At 42.3% G+C, this 25,632-nt stretch overlaps 1 protein-coding gene across 9 annotated transcripts in view; it reads right to left on the bottom strand.

The window, feature by feature from the left end:
- FRMD4A (FERM domain containing 4A) overlaps positions 1 to 25,632 on the bottom strand; it is a 474,406-nt gene that overhangs the window by 180,604 nt on the left and 268,170 nt on the right. For 8 of the 9 annotated variants that reach the window (XM_057544411.1, XM_057544410.1, XM_057544409.1 and 5 more), the window contains exon 2: positions 16,983 to 17,048. In XM_057544411.1, coding sequence (XP_057400394.1) covers positions 16,983 to 17,048 — 66 coding nt within the window. Of the gene's footprint in view, positions 1 to 16,982; positions 17,049 to 20,468; positions 20,515 to 25,632 lie in introns of those variants that run through there. The other variant, XM_057544414.1, reaches the window with a different exon arrangement.

Raw genomic sequence — 25,632 nt, 5'->3', positions numbered from 1 at the left:
TGAGGCATAGTGTTTGCCTTCAGTTTTTACACTCCCACATGTCACAGCCATTTATATATGCTTATGCTTCAAGATCATTTTAAATGTAAAGTATTACGGATAGGGGCATTTATAAGATACTAGGCTGCAACCATCAAAATCATTTTTTTCTTATTTTATCCCCCAGAATGACGAGTGATTAGCATGCTTTGACATAATTGGAAGTCACAACCGAATTCACTCAGCTAGATGGTTATCAGTACTCGGCATGGTTACATGTCCACTGATATCCTGCCTGTCTTCTATGACCTTGTCATATGAGTTGTATATGACATTGGAAGGATTAGAAGTGATAACCAGTGTTCATAAAAAGATCGGGGGACAATGTGCTGGGAAGCCTAAAAGGTTAAGCAATTAAGACATTTTTGATTGACACTCAACCCCATCACTTGTCAAATGAATTTGCACTGAACTCTAGAAATACTCCATAAAGTCTTGTACAGAGTCATAAGGAAGACCAATGACTTCCTAGGCATAATAACACCACAAATTACGTAGCATTTCCCCAAAGGCCGAGGGAGTTAACATTCCCATTTTACAGAGAGATAGCAAAGGAAGTGGCTTGCCCAGGTTACCATAGCTACTAAGTGGTCCAGGCTGGGCATCTGATGGCCCGTGATGTTCCAGGAAATCTTCTGAGCATGTTACATGTTCTGATTCATTGAATCCTAATCATAACTCTGTGAGACAGGTCCTAGTATCAATTTACAGATGAAATTATAGCAGGAGGACTGGAGGCAGTAATGATTCCCAGGTTACTATTAAGGAAACTGAAGCTTAAAGAGGCTGGACGATTGACCAAGGTGATGGAGCTACTAACTGTTAAGCCGGTAACTTCAGGACCTTGACTGTTTTGAATTCCAGCCAGGTTTTGAAGCCAGGCCATCTGGCCCCAGAACCTGTATGCTCAGTGTACTGGTGACAAGCGGCCCTTCCTCAGAGCCAGACAGCCTGATTTTGAATCAGCTATCTACTCTTTCCCTGCTGTGCCACCCTGAATAAGTTACTTAACTGCTCTGTGCCGAAATTTCCTCATCTGAACCATGGGAAGAATAATGGAGCTAATTATCATCTGATGATTCAGCATATAGGAAACACTTAGAACAGTTTGGTACAGAAAGAAGTACTCAGTTAGCTAATGTGATGATGAATCTCTAAGCTATAACATTTCCCAAAGCATTTAAAAATTGACTTACGCAATTAAAGCTCAAGTCACATTGAACTGTTCAGGAACGTGTTCATTTGCATAAAGCAAAGGACACTTATATTTTCCATCCGCTGGTTTCTAACTAGAATACTGATTTCCAAATCCTGAGGGGTCTGCGGAGACCCCCTCAGGGGAATCCCTATCAGGGGTAAGGAACAAGCCGGAGAGGTTCAGACTTCCTCCATTTAGATGATTTTGGACAAAGGATTTTGGAACTAAAAGCAGCTTGAGAACCATTGGTCTAAAAGACTAGAGTCGGGTCACGTGGCGGCACCTGTCTATCACTGTACATACAACTCCCTGCAATTGTGAAGTTTAGGACCCCCGCTCTGCTGGCCCAAGGGTAGCACCTACGACACCACAGGGCACACCCAGTGGAAGAGGCAGTTTGGGGCAAAATGACACCCTTCGTCTCTTTAATACACTGCTCTTGACAAAGTCAGGTTATGGAGGGAAGTAAGAGTCCGACAGAAGAATTCAAACAGGATGGACGACTGAAGGCTTCTGGGCAGAGGTATGTTACAAAGCAGTAGTTCAGAAAGAATAACCTGGGTGTGACATGCAGGACAGACTGGGATGGAATTACGTAGGTGAGCGAGCAGGCTACGACAGGACCAGCGCAAACAGACGGTGACAATGAGCATGCCGGCGACGGCAAACCCACAAGGGTGACGGCAGAACTGGAGGAGGAAGGTATTTCCTTAAGAGGGAAAAACCCGGCAAGACTTCAGGAAGGGAAAAGCGTTGAGGAGTAAGTCAAAAAAGGAGGCTGGGTTCCTAAGCTTGGTTGCCTTGGAGAACGGTAGGCTCACCTTTAAAGCAGGTGCAAAGAAATGATGACCTGGATTTCAAGAGGAGCATGGAAGGTGCTGGGGCTGGTCTGTGGAGTTGGAGCTGCCACTTAGATGATCACTTCCACATACAGGAAACCTTGTTTTACTGCACATCAGTCTATTGTACTTTGCAGATATTCTGTTTTTGTTTTGTTTTGTTTTTTACAAATTGAAGGTCTGTGGCAACCCTGGATTGAGCAAGTCTATCAGAGCCATTTTTCCAACAGTATTCGCTCACTTCATGTCTCTGTGACGCATTTTGGTAATTCTCATGATATTTCAAACTTTTTCATTATTCATTGTATTTATCTTTGACGTCACTCTTGCAACTGCAGATGTGGTGGAAACCCCAAGAGAACTAGAATTAGAAGTGGCGCCTGAAGATGTGACTGAATTGCTGCAATCTCGTGATCAAACTTTAATGGGTGAGGAGTTGCTTCTTATGGATGAGCAAAGAAAGTGGTTTCTTTTTTTTTTTTTTTTTTTTCTTTTTGGCTGTGTTGGGTCCTCGTTTCTGTGCGAGGGCTTTCTCTAGTTGCGGCAAGCGGGGGCCACTCTTCATCGTGGTGCGCGGGCCTCTCACTATAGCGGCCTCTCTTGTTGCGGAGCACAGGCTCCAGACGCGCAGGCTCAGTAGTTGTGGCTCACGGGCCCAGCTGCTCTGCGGCATGTGGGATCTTCCCAGACCAGGGCTCGAACCCGTGTCCCCTGCATTGGCAGGCAGATTCTCAACCACCGTGCCACCAGGGAAGCCCAAGAAAGTGGTTTCTTAAGATGGAAGCTACTCCTGGCGAAGACGCTGTGAAGATGGTTGAGATGACAGCAAAGGACTTAGAATATGACATAAGCCTAGTTGATGAAGCAGCGGCAGGGTTTGAGAAGACTGCCTCCAATTTTGAAAGAAGTTCTACTGCAGGTAAAATGCCATCAAACAGCATTGCATACTCCAGAGAAACTGTTCATGAAAGGAGGAGTCAACTGATGTGACAAATTTCACTGTTGTCTTATTTTAAGAAATGTCCACAGCTGCCCTGGTCTTCAGCTACCACCGCCTTGATCAGTCAGCAAGACCTTCCACCAGCAGAGATTACTACTTGTTGAAGGCTCAGGTGATGGTTAGCATTTTTTAGCAATAAAGTATTTTTTTTATAGAAGTATAGTTGCTTTACAATGTTGTATTTGCAGTAAAGTATTTTTAAATTAAACTACGTACATCATTTTTTTAGACAATGCTATTGTACACTTAATAGACTAGTGTAAACGTAATTTTTAAAATTGAAGTATAGCTGATTTATAATATTATATTAGTTTCAGGCATACAACATAGTGATTCGATATTTTTATAGACGGGCTATCATCAAAAAGACAACAAATAATAAATGTTGGCGAGGATGTGGAGAAGAGTGAACCCTGGTACCACTACTGGTGGGAACGTAAACTGGTACAGCCACTATGGAGAACAGTATGGAGGTTCCGCAAAAAACTAAAAATGGAGCTACCATATGATCCAGCAGTCCCACTCCAGGGTATGTATCTGAAGAAAATGAAATCACTAAGTTGAAAAGATACAGGCACCCCAGTGTTCACAGCAGCATTATTTACAATTGCCAAGATAATGGAAGCAACTCAAGTGACCATCAACAGATGAATGGATAAAAAAATCACGATGCGCACACACACACACACACACACACACACACACACACAGAGGAATATTACTCAGCCATAAAAAATAATGAAATTTTGCCATCTGCAACAACATGGATGGACCTGGAGAGTATTATGCTTAGTGAAATAAGTCAGACAGAGAAAGACAAATACCGTATGATATCACTTACATGTGGAATCTAAAATATGACACAAATGAACATATATATGAAACAGAAACAGACTCACAGACATAGAGAACAGACTTGTGGTTGTCAAGGGGGAGGGGGGTGGGGGAGGGATGCACTGGAAGTTTGGGGTTAGTAGATGCAAACTATTATATAGAGAATGGATAAACAACAAGGTCCTACTGTATAGCACAGGGAACTATATTCAGTATCCTATAATAAACCATAATGGAAAAGAATATAAAAAAGAATATATATCTATGCATAACTGAATCACTTTGTTGTACAGTAGAAATTAACACAACATTGTAAATCAAATATACTTCAATAAGATAAATTAAAAAGAAAGAAGTCATGACACACACACACACGCACGCACACATACACACAAAGGGATATTACTCAGCCATAAAAAAGAATGAAAAATTTTTTGCAACAACACGGATGGACCTGGAGAGTACTATGCATAGTGCAATAAGTCAGACAGAGAAAGACAAAGCATTGTGCGACTTGCTTTTTTGCAGTCCCTGGAACCAAACCTGCAATATCTCCACGGTCTGCCTGTACCTAGGAGGTGGCTGAGGTGTGAGACGGGGTCTTTGGAAAGATTTGGAAATCTTCCGTGTTGTTTGACAGCTAAATTGTTAGGTCTTTGCTGGGCAAGTGAGGAAACTGGACAGCAGAGAGATTCAAGGGCTCTGAGGCAGGGCCACAGCGGTGGAAGAGGCAGGGGAAAGCACAGAGCAGCTGAGATGTCCCCAGACCTCCGATTCCTTCTCCACCACCTCTGATACGGATCACACCGTATTTCCCAGGAGAGGGGATCGCTTCCCCCGTCTCCCTCCCTTCCATCCATCTCTGGGCCAGATGGGACGAGTTGCAGCAAAGGCTGCCAGAAAGCACAGCTCTGCCCCCCGAATCCTCCTGCACCCTCTCCTTATTATGGAGGACGGGGTGCCCTTGGTATAACTGCACAGAGAAAGGGGGGCTGTCGCGGTCACTGGAGAGCAAGTCGTGAGAACATGCAGCCCATTTTAGAATTAAGAACACCCACCCCTGGATGTGTAAAAAGTCGTACAGCCCGAATAATCACTTCTCACCTCTAGACATGACCTCCTGCCCCAAAGGAAGGCACACTGAGATCTGCATAGCGCAGGGAAAGATGAATAGTAGAGATTCACCAAATGCGCACGTACTTGAAATGAGCCGTGTGCCAAAAATCAATCTGCGAGTTAGCGGGGAAAAACAAAACAACACCCAGATTTGTTAACGCCCAGATTCCTGTGAAGCCACCCTTTCCAGATGGCCAGCTCTCTCTCCATCTCCACACCCCCTTGGCGGGTGGGGTGAGGGTGAGGGCAGTGGGTACGCGTGCGTGTGTGTTTTGTGTGTCTTTCCCCTATAAGCACAATTATTCACATTTTGCTGACCTGCACTGTGCGTTAAGCTCGTCTTTATCCCTCACCTTTCTCATCCCTCTTGAGCAGAGATGCTAAACCAGCAGGCCACAGTTCCCACCCGTCTCCCAAGGCTCCTTTCTGCCAACACCGCCTTGGGCTACCTTAGAGAGTTTGTGGAAACGAGTTTGTAAAGGGATCAAAGAAACAAATAACTCAGCAGTAACACACACACACAAAACCAAGCCGCGATATCAACTTTCCAGAGGCTCATTCCTGGGAGGGGAGGAGATGCACTGTCTTCCTCTCTTAAAAGTTCCTTTCTCGTCCTCCACACAACCCCATAAAGCTGTCCTTTCAGCAGGACAAAGTCAGCCAAATATTGGCCGTTTCAAATCGTTCCAAGCAGTACATTTAAAGGCTGGTTAAAACTAACATCAAGGGAGAATGGGGCACAGAAACGGAGGGGTGGGCATGGAAGGAGGGTAAGGTAGGGGAGGGGGGCAAAGAAGGGGATACTGCTAGGCAGCCGGAGCCTGGACCCCAACTGCCTGGGAGATGGTTTCCCCTCCTCGCCCTGTGGCCGGCTGAGCTGCCTGCTCCTGGACCTGTGCGTGCATGTTGGGATGCATGTCTGGGTGGGGCCCCTGGATGATTGCATCAATCTGCCGTATCCTGACACTCCTCTGTCACAGCCCCGCCAGGAGACTGGGATTCTCTTTTGTTGTCAAGCACAGCAGAGTTCACCAACTCTTCCAGAAAGGCCCTTGATGCAGAAGGGAGGATGTACAGGCCCCTCACTCTTCTCGCCAAAGGGGGAAACTCGTGAGCTGCTCGTGGCTCCCATGGGTATACTTTAAGGACTATTTCTTATTTCTCCAAGCCACTAAATGAGCTTTTGATTCCATGTAGAGTGACCATTCCACACCATTATGTTCGCCACCTCTAATCTATACCTTAACATCTATTTGCTTCACCATGTGCCTTTAAGATGTTAAATATTATCAGCCTCCTCCAGGGGCTGGAAAGACATCTGTTTGGCTCATTTGGGGGAGTGCCCAGCTTTGCAGCGAGAAGCTTGATAAATGGTGACGGTACTCACGGTGACGTCTGAGGTCAGCCCAAAGCAGTGCTGCTTGACTCCCCCTCTGGCTCGTTTTATGAGGTGGGCTGGTGGCCTGGGAGGTCCCGGACAGAAGGTTCATCACGCCCCGGGCCCTCGGTCTGCTCCCAGCTTCTGCACAGGGCTTCCCACCCCTGGCTGAGACTGCACCTCCTGGTGACTTCAGACCAGACAGAAGCAGATGGCCGAGCCAGCTCACGCTTCAGCAGACGGGCCAGCGAGTGGAGCAGACCACCCTTCTCGGTGGAGAAGATACAGAATCAACTCTGTATATTTCTTTTCTTGGCAAAGTGTGTTCTGAGGGAATTCCTGGCTTCCTTGGTAGAGAACAATCCTTTGTATTTTTACAGAAGAACGTGATAAACCACAGAAGTAGTGGAGGATGGGGGGGAGAGGGTGTGTGTGTATATGGGTGTGTATGTGGGTGTGTGCGCACATGCAGAGAACCCAGGGCTGTTCACTTATTCCATGTAGCACTAACAGAGCTCCAGGTTTTCTTAACAAGTCATATCCAGGTTGTATTTTTTAAGCCCATTATAGGTAAGAATATTTACTTTGCCTTCAGTGCTGCTTTATTCAGAGCTCATATTAACTTACTTAACCTTTAAGCCAGTATCACTAGCATCTTTGTCAGACAGAGATAAGTGATGAGAAGGCAAGAATTATTTAATCTGCTGCTGTCTAAGTTTCTTCCACACCTGATACCCTCAGGCTTCGACACGTTGTAGAAACTCTTCGTCATGTGTCAAATCTGTACATCTTCACTGTATCAATTAGAAACTGAGTTCAAACAGATGAAATGACCCAGGGAGCGGCAGGATATACTTAAAGTGATGAAAGAGAAAAACCTACAACCAACATTACTCTAGCCAGCAAGGATTTCACTCAGATTCGATGGAGAAATCAAAAGCTTTACAGACAAGCAAAAGCTAAGAGAATTCAGCACCACCAAACCAGCTTTACAACAAATGCTAAAGAAACTTCTCTAGGTGGGAAACACAAGAGAAGAATAAGACCCACAAAAACAAACCAAAAACAATTAAGAAAATGGTCATAGGAACATACATATCAATAATAACCTTGAATGTAAATGGATTAAATGCCCCAACCAAAAGACACAGACTGGCTGAATGGATACAAAAACAAGACCCATATATATGCTGTCTACAAGAGACCCACTTCAGACCTAGGAACACATAGAGACTGAAAGTGAAGGGATGGAAAAAGATATTCCATGCAAATGGAAATCAAAAGAAAGCTGGAGTAGCAATACTTGTATCAGATAAAACAGACTTCAAAATAAAGACTGTTACAAGAGACAAGGAAGGACACTACATAATGATCAAGGGATCAATCCAAGAAGATACAATAATTATAAATGTTTACACATGCAACGTACGAGCACCTCAATACATAAGGCAAATGCTAACAACCATGAAAGGGGAAATCGACAGTAACACAATAATAGTAGGGGAATTTAACACACCGCTTACACCAATGGACAGATCATCCAAACAGAAAATAAATAAGGAAACACAAGCTTTAAATGACACAACAGACCAGATGGTTTTAATTGACATTTATAGAACATTCCACCCGAAAGTGGCAGAATACACTTTCTTCTCAAGTGCACATGGAACATTCTCCAGGATAGATCACATCTTGGGTCACAAATCAAGCCTCGGAAAATTTAAGAAAATTGAAATTGTATCAAGCATCTTTTCTGACCACAATGCTATGAGATTGGAAATCAATTAGAGGAAAAAACCTGTAAAAAACACAAATACATGGAGGCTAAACAGTGTGCTACTAAATAACCAAGAGATCACTGAAGAAATCAAAGAAGAAATAAAAAGTACACAGAAACAAATGACAATGAAAACACGATGACCCAAAACCTATGGGACGCAGCAAAAGCAGTTCTAAGAGGGAAGTTTATAGCAATTCAATCTCACCTCAAGAAACAAGAAACATCTCAAATAAACAATCTAACCCTACACCTAAAGCAACTAGAGAAAGAAGAATAAAGAAAACCCAAAGCCAGTAGAAGGAAAGAAATCATAAAGATCAGAGCAGATATAAATGAAATAGAAACAAAGAAAACAATAGCAAAGATCAATAAAACTAAAAGTTGGTTCTTTGAGAAGATAAACAAAATTGATAAACCCTTAGCCAGACTCATCAAGAAAAAAAGGGAGAGAACGCAAATCAATAAAATTAGAAATGAAAAAGGAGAAATCACAACTAACATCACAGAAATACAAAGGATTATAAGAGACTACTACAAACAACTATATGTCAATAAAACGGACAACCACAAAGAAATGGAAAAATTCTTGGATACGTACACTTTTCTAAGACTGAACCAGGAAGAATTAGAAAATAGAAACAGACCTATCACAGGTAATGAAATTGAAACTGCAATTAAAAATCTTCCAACAAACAAAAGTCCAGGACCAGATGGCTTCACAGGCGAATACTATCAAACATTTAGAGAAGAGCTAACACTGATCTTTCTCAAACTCTTCCAAAAAACTGCAGAGGGAGGAACACTCCCACATTCATTCTATGAAGTCACCATCACCCTGATACCAAAATCAGAAAAAGATATCACAAAAAAAGAAAATTATAGACCAATATCACTGATGGACATAGAGGCAAAAATCCTGAACAAAAAATACTAGCAAACAGAATCCAACAGCACATTAAAAGGATCATACACCATGATCAAGTGGGATTTATCCCAGGGATGCAAGGATTCTTCAATATATGCAAATCAATCAATGTGATACACCACATTAACAAATTAAGGAATAAAAACCATATGATCATCTCAATAGGTGCAGAAAAAGCTTTCAACAAAGTTCAACAATCATTTATGATAAACAGTCTCCAGAAAATGGGCATAGAGGGAACCTACCTCAACATAATAAAGGCCATATATGACAAACCCACAGCCAACATCATACTCAATGCTGAAAAACTGAACATATTTCCACTAAGATCAGGAACAAGACAAGGATGTCCACTCTTGCTACTCTTATTCAACATAATTTTGGAAGTCCTAGCCATGGCAATCAGAGAAGAAAAAGAAATAAAGGAATACAAATTGGAAAAGAAGTAAAAATTTCACTGTTTGCAGATGACATTATACTATACATAGAAAATCCTAAAGATGCTACCAGAAAACTACTAGAACTAAACAGTGAATTTGGTAAGGCTGCAGGATACAAAATTACTGCACAGAAATCTCTGGCATTCCTATATACTAACAACAGAAAATCAGAAAGAGAAATTAAGGAAACAATCCCATTTACCATAGCAACAAAAAGAATAAAATACCTAGGAATAAACCTACCAAAGGAGGCGAAAGACTTGTACTCAGAAAACTATAAAACACTGATGAAAGAAATCAAAGATGACATAAACAGATGGAGAAATAGACCATGTTCTTGGATTGGAAGAATCAATATTGTGAAAATGACTATACTACCCAAAGCAATCTACAGATTCAATGCAATCCCTATCAAATTACCAGTGGCATTCTTCACAGAATTAGAACAAAAAATTTTACAATTTGTATGGAAACCCAAAAGACCCCGAATAGCCAAAGCAATCTTGAGAAAGAAAAATGGAGCTGGAGGAATCAGGCTCCCCGACTTCAAACTGTACTTACAAAGCTACAGTAATCAAGACAGTAAGGTACTGGCACAAAAACAGAAATATAAATCAATGGAACAGGATAGAAAGCCCAGAGATAAACCCACGCACATATGGTCACCTAATTTACGACAAAGGAGGCAAGAACATACAATGGAGAAAAGACAGCCTCTTCAATAAGTGGTGCTGGGAAAACTGGACAGCTACATGTAAAAGAATGAAATTAGAACACTCCCTAACACCATACACAAAAATAAACTCAAAATGTATTAAAGACCTAAATGTAAGACTAGACACTATAAAACTCTTAGAGGAAAACATAGGAAAAACAATCTTTGACATAAGCCACAGCAAGATCTTTTTTGACCCACCTCCTAGAATAATGAAAATAAAAATAAAAATAAACAAATAGGGGGCTTCCCTGGTGGCGCAGTGGTTGGGAGTCTGCCTGCTAGTGCAGGGGACACGGGTTCGAGCCCTGGTCTGGGAGGATCCCACATGCCGCGGAGCGACTGGGCCCGTGAGCCACAACTGCTGAGCCTGCGCGTCTGGAGCCTGTGCTCCGCAACGGGAGAGGCCGCGACAGTGAGAGGCCCGCGCACCGCGATGAAGAGTGGCCCCCACTTGCCGCAACTAGAGAAAGCCCTCGCACAGAAACGAAGACCCAACACAGCCATAAATAAATAAATAAAATTAATTTAAAAATAAAAAATAAAAAATAAAAATAAAAAATAAAAAATAAACAAATAGGACCTAATGAAACTTAAAAGCTTTTGCACAGCAAAGGAAACCATAAACAAGACGAAAAGACAACCCTCAGAATGGGAGAAAATATTTGCAAATGAAACAATGGACAAAGGATTAATCTCCAAAATATACAAACAGCTTATGGAGCTCGATATCAAAAAAACAAATAATCCAATTAAAAAATAGGTGGAAGAGCTAAATAGAAATTTCACCAAAGAAGACATACAGATGGCCAAGAGGCACATGAAAAGATGCTCAACATCACTAATTATTAGAGAAATACAATTCACAACTACAATGAGGTATCACATCACACCGGTCAGAACGGCCATTATCAAAAAATCTAGAAACAATAAATGTTGGAAAGGGTGTGGTGAAAAGGGAACCCTCCTGCACTGTTGGTGGGAATGTAAATTGATACAACCACTATGGAGAACAGTATGGAGGTTCCTTAAAAAACTAAAAATAGAACTACCATACGACCCAGCAATCCCACTACTGGGCATATACCCTGAGAAAACCATAATTCAAAAAGAGTCATGTACCACAATGTTCATTGCAGCTCTATTTACAATAGCCAGGACATGGAAGCAACCTAAATGTCCATCGACAGATGAATGGATAAAGATGTGTCACATATATACAATGGAATATTACTTGCCATAAAAAGAAACGAAATTGAGTTATTTGTAGTGAGGTGGATGGACCTAGAATCTGTCATACAGAGTGAAGTAAGTCAGAAAGAGAAAAACAAATACCGTATGCTAATGCATATATATGGAATCCTAAAAAAACAAAAATGGTACTGATGAACCTAGTGGCAGGGCAGGAATAAAGACGAAGACGTAGCAAATGGACTTGAGGACATGGGGAGGGGGAAGGGTAAGCTGGGATGAAGTGAGAGAGTGGCATGGACATATATATACTACCAAATGTAAAACAGAAAGCTAGTGGGAAGCAGCTGCATAGCACAGGGAGATCAGCTCGGTGCTTTGTGACCACCTAGAGGGGTGGGATAGGGAGGGCGGGAGGGAGACGCAAGAGGGAAGGGATATGGGGATATATGTATGCATATGGCTGATTCACTTTTTTGTACAACAGAAACTAACACAGTATTGTGAAGCAATTATACTCCAATGAAGATCTATTTAAAAAAAAAAAAAAAAAAAGATCGCTGTCCAACAGAAATATCATGGGAGCCCAATAGGAAATTTTAACGTTTTTAGTAGCCGCATGAAACAAGGAACAAGAAATAGGTGAGATTAATTTTAATTATGTATTTTCTTTCATCTCACCCCAAATATTATCATTTCACCATGGAATCATCGATATAAAAATCATTAATAAGGTATTTTCCTTTTATTTAAAAAAATATGAAGCTTCAAAATCTGGTGCATATTTTACACTCACAGCCCATCTTAATTGGGACTGGCCACATTTCAAGGGCTCCAATGTACTCTGCAGTGTAGCGTTAAATCTCTCCTGATGTTTCTGTCCCACTGGTTTTCTCAAGATTAGGGACACCATGTAACTTAGAACAATAGTCTAGCTACTATCTTTAATTCTCTTGAGAAACACTGATTTGTTGAAGTTTGTTCCATTTCTTAGAATCACAGGACACTTTGTTCCTCTATTTTAATGAAGTAGACAGTTATAAACGTGCTGCCAATGGCCACTTAGAGATGGGGTTAGAGAGACACGGTAATCCTAGGATCTGCCCCACATCACAGCTCCCACTGTGGCAGAGTTGGGGGATGGAGAGGACTCTAATTCGGCTCTATCATCAAAGGGAAGAAATTCTGCCAACAGAGCATAATACCCACTCATCTAAAGTGCTGGGAAAGGGCTTTAAAAAACAGGTCTGTTTTTCTTGCACTGGCCTTTCTTCCTGTAGGACAGGATGTCATATAGTATCATAAGCCTCAAGAGACCCTAATAAGGAAGGACCACACCTCAGGCATTCCAATCTAGCGAAAATCTACTCTATTTTTAAAAAACCCAAGAGAAAGGGCCCAGAATCTTCCCATTTATGGCTTCCAGTTCTCCACCAACCGACCCTCACTGTCAGGAAATTCTTCTCCATCTTATTGCAATGACTCTCACTAAGGCTAAAGCACATTTCTCTTTCTTTGCTTCCCAAATGCTCCCTTAAACATGCATTCAGGTCAGAAAAAAAGTGAAGAAAGTCATTTTAAAGGAATAACTGTATGAAGACCAGACGTGAGAAGTTCAGTTTAATACAAAACATGCATGGTACCCTCTTGTCTGGTTATAGAAGCATCAAGAAGAGGTTGATTGAGAGACGTACATGATGGGGGCCTCTCTCATTTTGATGCAGGCTTTTTCAAGTACATTTCTAATTGGTTGAAACAGTTTTGGGCAACAGAGCAAATGCCATTGTCTCCGGGTTGGATGGGAGTGTGACGCAGCTGAACAAAGTCCAAATGCATGACCAAAGTTGAAGGCCTGACTTGTTACTGAATGACATCCTTGTGTCATAGCATCGTTCCAGCTGTCCTTAAGTGCAATTTAAGGACTTAGGGAGTTACATGGTAATGTCATGGGTGTCAGGGACCTACCTGCCTGTGGATTTAGGGATAAGCCTTTCAAATATTAAATTCCCGTACGTGCACTCTTGACCTTTGCTCTTTCCCCTGTACAGGTAATGTGGGATTTACTCAAGGTCAACAGGAATTTGGATGTGCAGATTCCACTACGTAATCTCAAACGGCTTTATAATAAGCCTTCAATGTTGGGATTATCGCCATGGTGCTCTGTAACCCAGAGAAGGGAAATGCTTTCATTCACAGTGGCCAGGTCTGCACCGGTGCAGGAAATAATCTCTGTGGTTGTCTGGTTACAGTAGGTCCTTATTAGTTACCTATTTTATATATAGTAGTGTGTATATGTCAATCCCAATCTCCCAATTTATCCCTCCTCACCTCCCTTTCATCCTTGGTAACCATACGTTTGTTTTCTACATCTGTAACTCTATTTCTGTTTTGTAAATAAGTTCATTTGTACCATTTTTTTAGATTCCACATATAAGCAATGTCATATATTTGTCTTTCTCTGTCTGACTTACTTCACTCAGTGTGACAATCTCTAGGTCCATCCATGTCGCTGCAAATGGCATTATTTTGTTCTCTTTTATGGTCGAGTAGTGTTCCATTGTATATATGCACCACATCTTGTTTTTATCCATTCCTCCATCGATGGACATTTAGGTTGCTTCCATGGTTTTGTTTTTTGTTTTTTTTGGTTCTCTGCAGAGCAATTGGTTCTATGGTCCTTTGGGGAGGTAATTCCATGGTATCTTAGGATTTGCCCATTCTCTCATTCTACAAGGATTTATTTAGTGACCTATGTGCCAGGCACTGGGCTGGGTGCTGGGGACCCACAGTGATCATGACACAGACCCAGCCCTCAAATTGTTGGTGGCTCTGGGAAATGCTGACAAGTAAACAGGCGATGGCAGTGAGTTGTGATGAGTTGTGACAGTAAGAGGGAAACCTCAGGGGGAAGGGTGACAGCTAATGTCACTGAGCAGGACCCTAGGGGCCTTCCCGGGACAGACACCCCATGTCCTCCACCTGCCTCTTGTTTATAGAAGAACTTTAGCCTCCTAGGTCTTCCCCAAGTTCCAAAGAGCAAATTTAATCAGAGAAGTGAGAAAATGCAAAAACAAAGGAAAACAGTCAAGCCAGAGAAAATAATAATCGTTTAGCCATTAAACAAAATCAAGTACTCAAGGGCCATAGATAATATTCTGAACCATATCCGTTGAGCTGTTTTGGAGACACTAAGCCCCCCACCAGGTGGAAGAAGTTAACTGTACGCTGACCACAAGCACGCAGACCCCAGACTGGTTGGAACCAGAAGGTTGATGATGTTGACTCCCGATTACCTCTCCACCAACCAATCAGAAGAATGTCCATGAGCTGATCACACACCCCGCAACCCTCTTCCTCACCCTGTCTTTAAAAACCGTTCCCTGAAAGCCATTGGGAGTTCAGGCCTTTTGAATATTAGCTGCCCAAACTCCTTGCTTGGTGCCTGCAATAAATGCTGCACTTCCCTTCACCACAACTTGGTATCAGCAGTCAGCTTTACTGCATGCAGGAGAGTAGACCCAAGTCTGGTTTGGTAACAGTAAGACCCAGACCTGGGAGGGGCAGGGAGGCCAGGGAAAGCCTTGGGGGGGGAAAGTGTCTTCTAAGCTGTGAACTGAAAGTTTAACAGAAACCATCCAGGGACAGAGGTGAGGGTACAGGAAGGAGTGTTCTAGGAAGAGGGAATAACATTTGAAGCATGTTCTAAAAAGGGATGGGAAGAGTATGAACTTCTCTTGTTTAGCCTAATTCAACATTTTCTTGATGGTGAAGGGTTGAGGATGACCTTTTCAAAACTGCTGTACATCAGTAATTACATCTCTTTTCTGTGACTCGGGTCCACTTCAGATGCCCCCAATCATACTTTCCCAGGGCAGGCTGGCCAACGATTGTCATTTCACTGCCACTTGAGGTCTTAATTCCTATTTAAGAGGGTGGCCGCTTTCTAAGCCTTTAAGAGTTGGTATAAAAAAAGCATCTAAAACACACCAGACCACTCACCTCTAAGCATCTGAAGATGATTCTTAACAATTTAAAGCTCCAAGTGCTTTGTTAGTTAGTGACGCTGCTAATTGAAGAGATCTTGCTCACTTTGCAGTCCTGTCCACTGCCCCACCCTCCAAATCCAAGCGGGGGTTTTAACTCTTAAAACGAATGTGATCCTCTGAATCTAGTCTAATAAGGACGTAATCCAAAATGTGAAAGAACCTTACACAGGTAGATAAATTAATCACAGCATTTACTTGTAATAGTGGAAAAATTGTAAAGAAACCTTCAATGGACCCAAATGGGTAAACGATTTGATACTAATGGAATATCCATTTCTGGAATTTATGCAGCTATTAACAAAGATGACAACTTAAGTAACTTGGAAAAGGCTAATGAAAGACGTTAAGTGAAAAAAATAAAATAGAGAATTAGTCACACATTATGATTACAACCATGTAAGAAATACAAACATGAAAAAAGCTGGAAAGAAATCTGCCAAAGTGAGAATAGTAGTCAAACTAGTATGTTATGGTTTTGAGCTTCTTCCTACGGTTTCTCTCTTTCCTACACTGCATTTGTAGTACCTTTATAATTGAAATCTTATTAAAACTATTCACTCTTTAAGTTAGCAGTTTGAACATTTTCAAATCCCAGCAGCAAGTACAAGTAAGAGATCTGAGTGTCTGGGCGTCATTTCAACCTCCTGATGTACTGTAGCTTCTTCAGGGCAAAATATGAGGGGGGATAAGGAGCACTGCCCTGAGAATTTTATAGACATTGGAGAATATCAAGCAAATAGAGTTAGAAAAGCTGGAAGCAAGCAACAGATTTAGAATTAAGTTCTTTAAATCAAGTTTGGAAACTTCATTCTTTGGGGCTTTGAGGAAAACAATGATAGATATTTTTTGAAGCTGAACAAAACCAGGGTCTATGATTCCTATTCCTGCTCTGACTTCTCTGCCACTGATATGTTCTTAGTTTGGGGATAGATGGATTGATTTCCTGTGTGTTAACTGACATATAGATGGTCAACGGCAATGACAGTGATGACCTATGGGCGGGGGTCGGGGGTTACTGAGCCCTTAGAGGGAAGACAGAGCCAAGGGATCGTTTTTCTTTCTTCACATCTATGAAGGCGTAACTTGAAAACAACAAACTGTTTCTCCCCTCTGAGCCAGGAAGATGACAAAATCAGTCTTAATTGTAGCAAGAGTTCTCTAGGTTATATTATAGTTAACTCCTTCCATGTAGAAAGATTAGTTAATGGCAGTTGTGGAATTTCCTTTTCTAGAGATTTGTAACAATAGGTTAGATCTACATCTGGCCTCGAATGCCTTAGGCGTGGTGCACAAAGAAACAGAATGAACAAAAATAGCACTCACACACACACACGAATACCACGGTGTGCCCCAGTCCTCACTCGTAGATTTTAATAGAGGTTTTAAAATAGTTTATATTCTCACCCACCCTTCAGCTGAATCAAAGTCTGAACAATATCAGTCACAGAAGAAACTTAGAAAGTTGGCCAAAAGTCATTTACCTGTACTAGGAGTTCCAGCTTCCGGTCATCAAGAAGATGTACTTGACATCGACGGCCTTCCGTCATCTAAGAAAAAAGACAAATGATGGTCACCAAGAGTCTAGCGGCCTTTCACAGGTTAGAGGGTCCCCAATGCTGGATGTCACCAGGCACATTCCTCTGGGCAAAACTTCCCCTGGGAGTTGGAGCCATGAGGCCAAGATGCGGCAGGATTGGGTCATTCATTCATTCAACGATATTTATTGAGCATTTTCTGTGTGCCAAGCACTATTCTGAGAGCTGGGTGTATAGCAGCACACAAGACTAGGTCCCTGCCCTCATGGAGCTTACATTCTTACGGGGGAGATGTAAAATAAATTAGCAAATGCGTATATAACATAATATCAGGTGGTGAAAAATGTTCTTCATTCTTGAGTCATTCTTCCATTCAATAATTTTATCACCGCGCATTAGGAACACAGTTCAGTATCTGGTCTCTGCACCTCTCGATTTATCCCCCTAACTGATCGCAGGGAGCAGACGACCACCCCACTGGCAACTGCATTTGATTTCTGTGTTAATCATCCCCTCTCCTCATTTATGACTCTACTCCGTACAGAGCTTTCACTTATGTTACAGGAACCCTGGAGATAAGTGCTCACAGCTGAACTTGACCCCTGACCCTTGTGCCTTTCACCACTAACATATCTGTGTAATAGAAAGAGCATCTTGGCAGGAACTGGAAGACCCAAGACAAATCTTAGCCCCCCCGCTTATTGGCTGCAGGACTTTGAACAAGCCTCTGTTCATCTCTGCACCCCAATCTCAGATACAAAAGCAAATGGGCAGGCCCAATGGGGGTGCTGGTGAATGTTTAACAGTTGGCTTTCTGGAAGGAGAGAGTTTTACTTTGTAACATTTGCTGGAACCCTGGCATCACCCTCAAAGGAAATCCTCTGAAGAGCAAGCCTTCTGGTAGATGTCACAGCTGGACACCACTCTAACCAAAAAGTGTCTTGCCGCTCCAAGTATCTTCACCATCTCTGATTTCAAGCTACTGTCAGGACAACACTGAGTGTTTCTAACAGACAGATATAATACACACCACCTGCAGATAGAATGCCGCTGGGAGAGGGCATGCCCCTTCCCCATACCTTCCCTGTGCATCTCTTCTACCTGGCTGTTCCTGAGTTTTGTCCTTTTATAACAAACCAGTAATCTAGTAAGTTCAAAACAAAACAAAACAAAACAAAAACCAATACACACACCTCAAGAGTGTAGATGCTAGCAAAGGACAGTAAAATAATTAGGAAGCGGATTGATTTATGTGGTTATTATAGTATTCATTACCCTTGTTTTTAATATAATTTATTTAACTGTAAGTTTATATAATTCAGTGTTAATAATGCCTATGTTTTACAAGCGGAGCACAAAATTCCTGAAAATATAACAACTGGTGCTCATGAGCTGCCCCAGTACAGCTGCCAGGACCAGAAGACCCAAGGACTCCTTTCGGTCCTTGGATTTTTATCTGACTGTAGACCCCACTGAAGCCACCTTTTTCTTCCCCAGCTACCAGCCACTTCATGCAGATCTAAAGGAAGGATGCACATGGGCTGATTCCGGCCCTGCCTCACTACATGGGCATCAGAGTCCCTTCCTGGAAGCGCCTCCTCCAGGAAACATGCAGAAGGTGGCCTCTTCTCTTCTTGCCCAACCCGGCTCATTCCCTGATCATCGGCACATGCAAAGCTGCTGCGTACTCCTACGAGAGAATTTTTTCTCCTTCACCTGAAGAAGGCATCAAAGTCGTATTATTATTCACGCTTCCATCAAGTCATATATATTATCACTCACAGTGATTCTTAAGAATATGATTCAGCCGTACAATAGAGGAAATCTTGCTATTGGTGACAAGATGGATGGACTTGGAGGGCATTATGCTAAGTGAAATAAGTCAGACAGAAGAAGACAAATACTGTATGATCTCACTTATATGTGGAATCTAAAACAAACAAACAAACAAACAGAACCAAAAAACCATGAGCCCCTAGATACAGAGAACACACTGGTGGTTGCCAAAGACAGGGGATGGACATGGGGGGGTGTGAACTGGGGAAGACAGTCAAAAAGTACAAGCTTCCAGTTAAAATAAATAAGACTTGGGAATGTATTGTACAGCATGCTAACTATAATGAATAATACTGTGTCGTATATTTGAGAGTTGCTAAGACAGCAGATATTAAAAGTTCTCATCACAAGAAAAAAATTTTGTAACATATATGGGGACAGATGTTAGCTAGACTTACTGTGGTGATCACTTCACAATATATACAGATATCGAATCATTATGTTGCATGCCTTAATATAATCTTATAAGTCAACTATATCTCAATTTAAAAAAAGAAAACAACTTTTACAAAGTAAATAAAAAACTTTGCTGGAAAAAAAAATCTATCAGCTTCATCTCAATAATTGACCCCTCAAAGTTCAAAGAAAACTACTATAATTTTAAATTACACTCAAATATATGCTTCCATACCAAAATGTATAAATTATTCTTTTAGCAAAAAAGTGCACCCAGGGCTTCCCTGGTGGCGCAGTGGTTAAGAATCCACCTGCCAATGCAGGGGACACGGGTTCGAGCCCTGGTCCAGGAAAATCCCACATGCCGCGGAGCAACTAAGCCCATGCGCCACAACTACTGAGCCTGCGCTCTAGAGCCCGCGAGCCACAACTACTGCAGCCCACATGCCACAACTACTGAAGCCTGAGCGCCTAGAGCCCGTGCTCCGCAACAAGAGAAGCCCCCGCAATGAGAAGCCCGTGCACCGCATCGACGAGTAGCCCCCGCTCACCGCAACTAGAGAAAGCCCACGCGCAGCAACGAAGACCCAACGCAGACAAAAAAAGAAAAAAAGAAAAAGAAAAGTGCACCCAAAATGTTCAAGTTTCAATAGGGCAGCTGACAGCAACTGCACAGGTACTTTGGATAGCATTTTAGATATTTAGCACTTGAGTTCTCATTAGGAAGAACTCAAGATCAACAGAGAGGGAGTTCTAGAAAGGAGAGTGCTACAACCACCTGGCATATTATTTTGGAATTCCTTCAAAAACATTTATTAACAATTTGAGAAAATTCTCTGAAAGGTGGGGACAATTTTAAGGAATTTTTAGAAAGCAATTCTGCTTGTCCTGTGCATATTTAAAGCACAGTTTTGAACTTCCTTTTACTGTAAAAGGTTAAGGGTATAAACATGTTCTTGAGTTACTTATTCACGTTCTAATAAGCTGTATAAAAACCAAGGAAAATTGGTACCCAAGACATTACTGTATCAAATAAAGTTCTAATCACAGTCATAAAGAAGAGGTAGCCTATCATTTTCTCAAAATATTTCCAAGCATGCAAAGTGTGACGTGACCCCGAGTTCATACCCATACCTAAAAGTGTATCGTGAGATTCTCATTTTCATCTGAAACATACAATTACCATTCCCTTAATCTCACCTTATCTGCTCAGCAGTTTAAAGAAGTAGCTATGCATCCAGATGTTAAGATCTACCCAAGGAGCTTCCAACTTCATTCTCCTCTTCAACAAAATCTCACTACTAAGCCCTGAGGAATTTATAAGCACACTCCCTATTCTAATAGGAAATTTACAAGCTGCCTCCCTTTTGGAAGGCAAACTGTCCCCGAGAAAAGTCAGCACAGAGAAGTGAGTCTAAACCGAAACTCAACCTTGAATCATCACGTCTTTGAAAGCACAACTTTCTTTTGACAGCACAGCTGTGACTTTTCTTCTCAAAAGGGAGACCTGTCTATTCTGCACGGATGGGAGATCGGAGCAGCCTGTTCTCGTCATCAGTTCAGAAGAAGTTTGCCATCCTGGGTGTGTGCGGAGAAAGAGCAACTGGACATCTGCAGCTTCGTCTGGCTTCCTGGGCGTAGTGAAATTTTCTTCTGAATACTAACAATTGTAAACAAATATTGCTTTCCTTGTTCTTGTTTTCAGCTGCTCAGGCACAACTGGAGGGCTGGCATTACTCTCAAAGGAAATGCTTTTGGAGAACAAGGCTTCTTGCAGATGTCAGCTGGCTACCGCTCCAGCCATAAATCGACTTGTTACGGTACAATTCCATACCAAGCAGAAGCCCGCCGAGTGCACTGTGACCCCAAAGGATACACAGAAATGTGTTATTTTGAAAGTCAGGTGTCCACCCCACTTATCCAACTTCGCTGTTAAGACACACACCGAATCACGAAAACTACATATAAACATGGAAATGCATTTGTAACATGAGCTTAAGTGAACATAGTAGAATATGAGACGTGTACTATAAAGGCAGCCAATAAAATTGTCGTGAACATGTACAGGAATGAAGAGGCAAAAATAAGACAGTTGATGTGCTAGGTTGATAGGCTTATGGGTGGTCCCCTATCCCCACCCCTACCCAAATATGACTTCACATCTTTTTTCTTTTTCAGTTGAAAAATGTAAAAAAAGAGGGCTTCCCTGGTGGCGCAGTGGTTGAGAATCTGCCTGCCAATGCAGGGGACACGGGTTCGAGCCCTGGTCTGGGAAGATCCCACATGCCGCGGAGCAACTAGGCCCGTGAGCCACGATTACTGAGCCTGCGCGTCTGGAGCCTGTGCTCCGCAACAAGAGAGGCCGCGATAGTGAGAGGCCTGCGCACCGCGATGAAGAGTGGCCCCCACTTGCCGCAACTAGAGAAAGCCCTCGCACAGAAACGAAGACCCAACACAGCCACAAATAAATTAAAAAAAAATGTAAAAAAAGAAACTTAATCTAGAAAAATGAAGGACACTTTGAGGTCAGCCATAGGAAATGGAGCTCGAGAAGCTTCCTTCTCAGCAAATTCTTCTTAGATTGCCTAGATCTTAACATCTCAAATCAAACTAATTAATTTACAAATGAGAATTGTGATTGTCCACAGATGTTAGAAATCTCAAGACCGAAAGTCTCACACCTTCTCTCCCTGCGGGAGGAATTCATGGGAGACAGACTGTGCTCCCCAGAAGGGGTTCAGGGAGCACAGGATCCGAAAGGCGGGGATTATAAATACCTGTGCTTGAGGGCCTCCATCTACCGGAGCCTGACACACTCCTGATGGCGGAAGGGGGTTCTGTCCAAACATGACAGAGGAGGCCCCTCTGCAGGGCATTACCGAAAAACAAATACCCACCTAACCAGCAACGACAAACTCCCCCAAAGGGCGATTCTGAAGAGCTTTACATGGAGGAGTATGGGGTTCAGCGTGTGAAAATATGCTTTATTAGGAATGTTTTCTCTTCAAATTCAAAACTAAGTAAACCCCATTTCAATATGCTTCTTGTTATCACCTCTTTCTCTACCCATCACCCCCTCCTCTCTCTCCCTCTTTGAGTCACTTCTTGGATGTCCACTCTCCCCTTTTTCTTGCCCCTTGTCAAATGTATCATCTACTATGGTATATACATGTGGAGGAAGTACTCTGAAGAAAGAACCCTAGTTCCCCTGTTCATAATAATTTCAGAGAAAACTAATGCAATTGTGCAAATGACAACAGGGCAACAGGTAATAAACTTAGAAAAACATACGATTTCAAAAAATAAAAACTAAAATACATTCAATTAACACATGTTGCCATAATATTTCCTGAGACTCATTTATACTGGAACTGTTATCACTAAGACACTGGGGGCTGGGGTGAGGGTAGGGAGGGGGAGGAGAGTCACGTTACCACGTGCCTACTTGTTTACAGCTCTGCATAAGTTACCAAGTTGTGATTCAGATTCATTTTAGAGACAATACTTCATGGGACAATAAAATAAGAAATATTAAAGACTCACTGGAATTGCACAAAACGAAGAATTCACATTTCCAAAACACACTTTGGAGAATTGTCAGTACTCCCCCAAACAACCCGAAATCCGACCCTTTAAAACGTTATCATCAAAGAGAAAATACCGATTTCTGAAGTGTCCAAGCCAAGGCCCAAACCTAGAGACGTAAGTCTTAGAGCACGTCCTGTGAGCACGGTCCATGAAGCCACGGAGCAACCCGAGGATGCCAGAAGTATGACAGCAGCACCTCACAATCTGCCCTCTGACCCAGGCCATTCTGTGGCTCGGAAGGAAATTCCAGAGACATGACTGCAAGTTCCCAGGGAAACTCACTGTTGGGGCTTCTGCTGTTTGGGTCACCTCAGTGTGTCACATCCCTCTCTCCACTTCAGTTTCCTCTGCAGATAAATGAGGACCCAAGGACTCAACTAAGTACCAGAAAGTCATAGGATACCAGAATCGCAATCATTATGAAGCTGTCACATCCAGGAGACGAATAAATGCAACACATTCACAGTGGCCTCAAGAAAGTCAAGCCCACAGTAAATAACTACACAGATAGAAAGGATTTCAGGCAAATTAAAAGTTGTTAAAAATATCCATCCATCTGCCGCTCACACCTAACCTGTACCATGGACATACCAGATATAATAAGTTATTATAGTGTATATTTCATACATTATAATAAGAGTGCATGAGGGTCAAGAGGGAGGAGATATGGGGATATATGTATATGTATAGCTGATTCACTTTGTTATACAGTAGAAACTAACACACCATTGTAAAGCAATTATACTCCAATAAAGATGTTAAAAAAAAGAAAGTGCATGAGGGGCCTCTGTCTATAACTTTTAAAAAAAGTTAAAGGTATATTGTCCATTTTTACTATGATTTTTCCCTCTGTCTGATTTATCTCAAGCTTATTACCGTTTTTTGTCTCCAAGTGACATCATATTGAAATAAAGATGCTAATGGAAAGAAAGGAGATACCAAGTATTAGACAGCAGAAGTCTGATTCAGAGAGAATGACTTGGTCCCAGTTTTGCTCCATGACCTCTGGCAAGTTATTTCACCTCTGCCTTTATTATGAGTCTCCTGAGTTCAGAAGGACACACACAGGCATGTCCTTGAGGTTCTTGGCTGCTGAATACAGTCAGAACTGATAAAACCCAGATGAAAGTGACTAAATGCGTGGCCCTATTATAAACAAATTCACATGGCAATGCAATGTAATATAAGAACTGAAGGGACTTCCCTGGTGGCGCAGTGGATAAGGCTCCGTGCTCCCAATGCAGGGGGCCCGAGTTCGATCCCAGGTTAGGGAACTAGATCCCACATGCATGCTGCAACTAAGAGTTCGCATGCCACAACTAAGGAGCCTGTGAGCCACACCTAAGGAGCCCGCCTGCTGCAAATGAGACCTGGCACAAGCAAATAAATAAATAAATGAATAAATATTAAAAAAAAAAAAAAGAATGGAAACAGCCTTGCATTCTTCAAAGCTTGACCCGCTGCAAGTGTGCACTTGATCAGGTCATGAGTGCGGCCAGTGTTTCACTGGAGGATCTTTGGAAAGCAGACTGAGGCGTGGCTACTGCCCGGGTCTCTCTGCCTCCAGCGAAAGGAAACTGGGTTTTCTCTGGTGACACAAGAAGAGGAGTCGTGGTGTTGTGTGGGTACTAAGGGCTTGGGGACAGCGGAGGGCTGCGTGGGCAGGTGTGTCACAGGGAAGATCAAATCTGACTCCATATGGGATCTGTCTCTTTTTCTTTAACCTTTGTATCCTATTGCTTTTCCTGCAAGTTAATCACTGAAAGAATGTTGCCTACAGCCTACAACACACAGGATACCCCATTCTCAAGGCTCTGACCTTTAAAGGTATAACTTTTCCACTCCTAAGAGATAAAAAGTTACAGAACAGAAAATAACATTTGTCTTTTTTTCCCAAATCCATTAACTGCATTATGTTTTGAATTTTATTTTATTTTTTTATATAGCAGGTTCTTATTAGTTATCTATTTTATATATATTAGTGTATACATGTCAATCCCAATCTCCCAATTCATCACACCACCACCACCCCCGCCCCGCCCCGCCACTATCCCCCCTTGGTGTCCATACGTTTGTTCTCTACATCTGTGTCTCTATTTCTGCCCTGCAAACCGGTTCATCTGTACCATTTTTCTAGGTTCCACATACATGCGTTAATATACGATATTTGTTTTTCTCTTTCTGACTTACTTCACGCTGTATGACAGTCTCTAGATCCATCCACGTCTCTACAAATGACTCAGTTTCGTTCCTTTTTATGGCTGAGTAATATTCCATTGTATATGTGTACCACATCTTCTTTATCCATTCGTCTGTCGATGGGCATTTAGGTTGCTTCTGTGCCCTGGCTATTGTAAATAGTGCTGCAGTGAACATTGGGGTGCATGTGTCTTTTTGAATTATGGTTTTCTCTGGGTATACGCCCAGGAGTGGGATTGCTGGGTCATAACAACATTTGTCTTGTTGGAGGTTTATAGGAACATTGTGACCAGACCTATGGGGACAGCTGCAAGAATGAAGGATTCCGACAGCAAGAAGTCTGCAACAGCCAACCACACCCCTTCCCCTTTTAGAACAAAAGAAGCCTGAATTCCAACCTGGGCAAGCTGGTTCTTTGGGACACGAGTGCATCATCTTCTCGACCTGCTGGCTTTCTGAATAAAGTCGCTATCCGTTACCCCAGCAACTCATCTCTTGATTTACTGGCCTGTCATGCAGCAAGCAGCATGAGCTTGGACCCGGTAACAGGTGGACCGTTTTAGTCCCCGACTCTACC

This window comes from Balaenoptera acutorostrata, chromosome 3, assembly GCF_949987535.1.
Source record: "Balaenoptera acutorostrata chromosome 3, mBalAcu1.1, whole genome shotgun sequence".
Taxonomy (NCBI): domain Eukaryota; kingdom Metazoa; phylum Chordata; class Mammalia; order Artiodactyla; family Balaenopteridae; genus Balaenoptera; species Balaenoptera acutorostrata.
Note: the sequence above shows the minus strand (reverse complement) of the source record. Positions and strands in the feature narration are given on the sequence as shown.